Source organism: Anoplophora glabripennis, unplaced genomic scaffold, assembly GCF_000390285.2.
Source record: "Anoplophora glabripennis isolate ALB-LARVAE unplaced genomic scaffold, Agla_2.0 scaffold970, whole genome shotgun sequence".
Taxonomy (NCBI): domain Eukaryota; kingdom Metazoa; phylum Arthropoda; class Insecta; order Coleoptera; family Cerambycidae; genus Anoplophora; species Anoplophora glabripennis.
In genome coordinates this window covers 122,234-128,243 of record NW_019418466.1, presented here as the reverse complement: position 1 = coordinate 128,243, position 6,010 = coordinate 122,234, and the positions used below count along the sequence as shown (strand labels likewise).

General features: G+C 29.1%; 1 protein-coding gene across 1 annotated transcript; it reads left to right on the top strand.

Moving 5' to 3' along the window:
• The first annotated feature begins 1,641 nt into the window (after positions 1-1,641).
• On the top strand, positions 1,642-3,651 carry LOC108915104 (thyroid transcription factor 1-associated protein 26 homolog). The gene is made up of 2 exons (XM_018721068.2): positions 1,642-1,847; positions 2,784-3,651. Exon 2 carries the CDS (start codon positions 2,809-2,811, stop codon positions 3,547-3,549), a length of 741 nt encoding a protein of 246 aa, XP_018576584.1. The 5' UTR covers positions 1,642-1,847; positions 2,784-2,808; the 3' UTR covers positions 3,550-3,651.
• Positions 3,652-6,010: the final 2,359 nt, after the last annotated feature.

Sequence of the window (6,010 nt, the reverse complement as noted above, 5' to 3'; positions counted from 1 at the left end):
AGTATATAACACTGGAAACAAATAGAATGTTTTACTTACTGCCCAAAGCTGCATGCTGTTTTTAAGTTATAGATAACATCCGACGTGACTATACCATTTTCTACATTGAAAATATTCATTTCTTTCGTTTTTGCAAATAGAATAGGATATGAAAAACAAGTCGTATATATTGCGTTACTGAAATCATAAATCTCTTCCCAGTTCACAGTGGTGCTAATATTCGATTCATTACCATCGGTATTAGTTTTTAAAGTAAGATTCACTCTGAAAAGTATATAAATTCACCAAATTGTCTATTTCTAATAAAAATATATTTACATACCTAAATATTTTGCCTCTATTAGAAACTATTATGAAGGTAATAAAATTACTAGTTAAATATTCCAAATAACTAGCTCTATATAAAATATCCGTCCCCTCGTTATTTATAAAACGTCTTAAAATGAAGTAACATCAAATATAAATTTTATTTTTTTATACTACTTACTTGCTAAAGATACAATTATTATCTATCTCAGCTTCCATGTCAAATATATGTACCATTCCACTTTGAAGACAAATGACCAAGAATTTGCCATTAGGTGAAATACAAATGGTATCAATAATTGAGTCGAAAACTGCATTGAAAATTATTGTAGAAAATTCTGTATTTTCAAAAACTTTTATGGACTTGTTTACGGTCAAAAAAACTTTACCGGTTTGAACTACAGAATTAATATGAACTTCTTCCACTGCCTAAAATCATTAAAAAGTTATAATCCCGGATGTTTTTAAAAGGGAACAAATAAGAAATTACTCAAATGTAAAATATTTATAGCTACTTCAGTGTAATTATTTTTTCTTTTTAACATGAACAAATACTTACAGTAGTTTCTTCTGAACATTTTAGACAAGCTCTGGTAGAAATTTCATATAAGCTATCATATCCTATTGATCTAGTACCAAAATTTACAGTTTCATCTGCGTTGTTAAACCCAGCTTCGATTATACCAAAATCTTCCATTTTAGAAATTTTCATTCATATTCCGTTGATGCAATACGATAGATATTAATTATTGAAAATAAAAATATTTTACAATTTTTTTAACAGCGACTTAAAGCTAAAACTCAACACTCAACAAGTCAACAACATTAACGTATTTCTTTCAAATTTTTTTAAATCTACTTCTACTTCTTCTTCTTCTTTATTGTTTGGCTTAACACCTTCGTGTATTTGGCCAGCCTCCCATTTTTTTCCTAAGGTGTTGTTAGGACTCGTCTGCAGTTTTCCACATTTTCTAAGGGCGATTTTTTTCCTGTTTTTTAGCCAATTCTTAAATTTGTTTACTTTGACACTGACAGTTGACATTATGATATAAATACACCGACACGATTTGGTGTTGTTCTCTTGAATAACTTACTCTACGATCTAATGACCTTTAATATTGAATTAATTCACGAAACTTCTATTTATCAAAACATACAATAAACTAAAAATTTAAGATTTATAAAAAACATTTCACAAGTTGTGATTGCTTGGATATGAACCAATAGAACGAAAGAACACAACATTTCAATGACTTCGATTTTTCATTTGTTCTGCGGTTTCGCTTCTGCGCCCCATTCTCATGCCCTATGTAAATATCTGTCATTTTAGTTACGTCGAGGTGGCGTGGTGATCGCTCTGTCTTTTCTAATATCGTCGACCTCGCCGTATAAGAAAAGGTATGGTGTGCAGTCAGTATAATTTAAAAGTGTTTGCTATAATTGATTGACGAAGGATCGCCGTGTTTTTTACACATCTGTATTCTCAAAAACTCAAGATTCCGCCTAAAATCTACAACCAGCCCAGAGGGTGGCTTCCGAAGGTAAGTTTCCATTTGCAATTTTTCTGTTCCAAGCCAATTTATATGTATATTACCAGCAGATCGATGCGAATAATATTATTCTCATCTTGACTTGTTTTCTCATTTATTGTCCAATTTTTCTGGTAGTACATAAAGGCGGCTTTTTTCTTAATACGTTATGAAAATCTGAGTACCTAAATATTATCAAATATTAGATCAACAATATATAGTTAATAGAAAATAATATTGGGTTGTATTATAAAATTCTAACCATTTTTGGAAGCGAGTGGGTATAAAAAAACAGTATAATAAGTTGCCAACCTTTTTGCCAACTCAAAAATATTACATATTTCTCATGCATTGGTCCATATTGTGAAATTATGTAGGCAAGTGTTGAATCATCTGCAAGCATGACTATTTTTATTAACAAATTATGAGGGTCTAAATAAATTAAAGCCAATGGAGTACTAAAAAAAAACTAGAAAGATAGGCCAAAATTTGAAAAGGACACTCAGTACTTATAAATGTACCTACAGCTCCTAAAATGAAAATCCTTTAGTTTTCTGTTTTTATATTGAAATATCATATTATTGAAGCTTACATGAATAAAAAAAAACTTAAAATAAATGCAGAACTAACTCGATTATTACTAATTATGAATTGATAGAACAAACACTTTTTCTACTAAGTGAACATTGATTAATATGTCATTGAAGGTTGTATGATTCACTCTGATTTGTATATGGAAAGATTAACCAAATGTTTATCATAGAGATGGGGCAAATAACATTACTAGATACTTATAATAATACAGCAAAATCTGGAAGATACATAGATAAAAATTGATTTTGAAATGCTTAATTCCACTAATCGACCAATTAGTTATTAGTTTATTATAAAATAAAATATGAAAAATTATTTGCTGTGATATTTTCATTGTAACAAACCTCATTTTAGGTTCCAAACCCGTATAACTTAAATTATGGCTAACAATCGAGTAGTTAAGGATAGGTCTCATAAAACTAAAGACAGTTTTTTCAAAAAGTCTGGCAAAAGCTTCTATAAACCTAAATTTCAACATAAAAACAAGAAAGAGGATAACAAAGAGACAATTGGTACCGAATCTAATAATTTTTTCGTAAAATCTAACAATCCCAGCACATCTAATCCTAAAACCTCAAAAGTGCAGGATTTTCAAGGAGAAAATGATTCTAAAACAGTTAAAAAACCATTCGATAAAAAGAAGTATAGGCTTCAAAAATACAGCAACAAGTACCAGATCCAGCAGTGGGAGGATAAAAGAAAAAAAGCAGTTCTTCGTATTTATTACAAAACGCTAAAGGAAGATCAATCGAATCCAACTAATTTAGTCCACGAGGATAGTACAAGTAAAACTGATGATGTTAACAAAGAAGGTAGTAGTAGTAACTTACACCCAGTGGTCACAGATGTTTCTCCAGAGAACTTTAAAGGAAAACGGACTAAACCATTCCGAAAAGCACACCAGGAATTTCAACGAATCAGAGAGGAGAAAGAAAGGGAGAGGGAGCTATTATTGCAAAGGAAAAAGGAAAAGGAAGAAGCTATGCAAAAATATAAAAAGAAAAAAATAGAAAAGTTCAAAAAATTGAATAAGAAAACTAAAAAGGGGCAACCAATTATGAAGGACAGAATGGAAATGTTGCTGGAAAAAATACAGAACAGTATTACGCAAGAACAATAATATAAGCACTAGGTTATACAGTTATCAAGTTATTATTTAATATTTAACGACCCAATGTGACTGTAAGCATCAGTAATAAAACTTTTAAGTATCGATTGAAAATATTTTTTCATTATTTACTTAGGACCTACGTAAAGTTTTTTTTATTAATTTAATTTTCTTGTAGTGAGTATTGTTAAGTTTATAAAAGCACTTTTTTTCATTTCATTAATAATATTTATTGTGATTGCTAGTGAAATTAACCAAAAGAGAGGAGTCTAATTTTCGGATTATTAAAGGTTTCCGAGTTATTTTTTAATGATTTGAAACTCTATCATAAGCTGACCCCCTGATTTTATTTAATTAATTCACTTATTTGTAAACCAATAGATTAGAATTTAATGTTCCAAAGAAATGATAAAATTTATAAAATGGCTTTTCCAATTTACAAGAAATCCTATCAGAATGTTTACTTTATTTCAAGTGTTGACCTAAGTACAAATTATTTGAAACATTAGCATAATAAATAACTAAAGGAAAATTATGCGGGAATGGACAACATGGAAAATAAGTTTTAAACGTTTCAGTAATAATGACACAAGTTCATTTTTATTAATAATAATGAAACAATAATGATTTTGTTTATTTGTAATTATTTGTTCTACGAATAAAGTAACTACTAATTCAATAACATATTTACTAAAGGCTTTATTTACTAGTAAAAAATAATATACAGGGTGTTTCATATAAAAATCAACACAGAGTAGGGGGATGTAGGGAAACGCAACGCAACAAAAAATCAATATCTCAGTTATACTTGAACTTAGAAAAACAAAATTTGGTACACTGTGTAAGTGTACCAAGAGCATTAATCGACAGTAAGTAGAGTTCAATTGAAGCGTTTTAAAAGGTTGATAAGGGATGATGCACCATTGAAATGTGACAGAATTTTTTAACCCGTTGGTGAACTTAAAAAATTGTTTCTTCATTTTATGGGGAATTTAATTCTAAAACTTTTCTTACTCTTGTTAGTTTTCAAAAAACTTTGTCGTTTTCAACAAAAACGCGAATAACTAATAATATGTTTTGCAGCCGTTATATAAAAATAACATACAATTCACACTGGTAAGTTATAGAAATTGTTCAAAATGATCACCGTTTTCTCTCGGGCATAAAGAGTGACCGTAAAATCCGCCTGTTTTTGAGACTTTGACAGAGGCGACATGAAAAATCCTGAAAATATTTTAAAAGTATCCAAAAACTCGTCATGAAAAATGAAAATGAGCATCACTTTCAGTTTTTCGAAAATTTTCGAAAATCACCCTTATTTAGGGGTTGAAAAGACAAAAAAAGTGAACAAATTAAGAATCATCAACAGTTGTAAAACCCCAAATATTTCTATGTTGTTATCAAAATAATATTATGAATGTGAAAATATCTAATTTCGTATTTGATACGGTCTTGTCCGGATTGAAAATCAACCCTTAATATCCCTAAAGGGGTGAAATCATCCCCTAAACGCCTAAAAAATGCAAAAAATATATTAAAAGTTACAATTTTTTTTCTTTTTCCTTTATACATGATAAATGAACTGTTAATAACCCACAATCACTAGATCTGAAGGAAAATACCCCTAAGTTCAACCATTGGCTTCAAAGTACATAAAATAATTATAATGCATGAAAAAAATAATGTTTCGAAATACATTCATTAGAATAATTTATACACAAGTACTCCCATACATTATCAATCATTTTAAAAAATAATCATCGCTCTCAAGGGGTAAAATCATCCCCCAAATATACAAAAATTGTAAACAATGTGAAAAAAAAATTTCAATTTATTTCAATGTATTTCATTGTCGGTTAAATTTAAATGTACTTTGTTCGTCTGAAGAGTGCAGTTATTGAAGATAAACTTTTGTAACAGTTCTCATATAATTAACAGCTCTTATTAATGACCTTGATTTACGTTTTTTAAGTGTTTTGTTATTGTTATTTTTTATATAAATGCACTTATAGGTTGTCATCAGTTAGTTGAATTTACGATATACCAGATATTTTTTAAATATAATAATTAATTTTCATATTTACACATTCTGATACTTCAAATCACCATTAATAATTAATAAAAAAAACAATATTATCACAGAGTAATATAATTGGCTGCCAGTGTTAATAAATATGCAACAGCTTACTTAAATTATTAATCAGAGCGATAATGGAAGCGTGATAACACTTAAAAAATATGATAACGTATCTGTGACCCTATAGTATTTACGGTATCTGCTATCAGAGGTTATACGAGTTAAGTACTTTCTGATAAAGCGGCTACTGGCGATTGTATCAAGTTTGGAGCCTGTTACCTTAATTAAAAAAAAAAAATTGTGTGTGGTCCAGATAAGTAACTGGACCATTTCTAGAAAGTAGATCAATTTATTTAACAGTGGGCTTCGGTTTCAATGTTGGTTCTTCGGTAATGG

What these genes read in the sequence shown, in the direction of transcription:
- LOC108915104 (XM_018721068.2), top strand. Translation starts at nt 2,809, where the DNA reads ATGGCTAACAATCGAGTAGTTAAGGATAGGTCTCATAAAACTAAAGAC.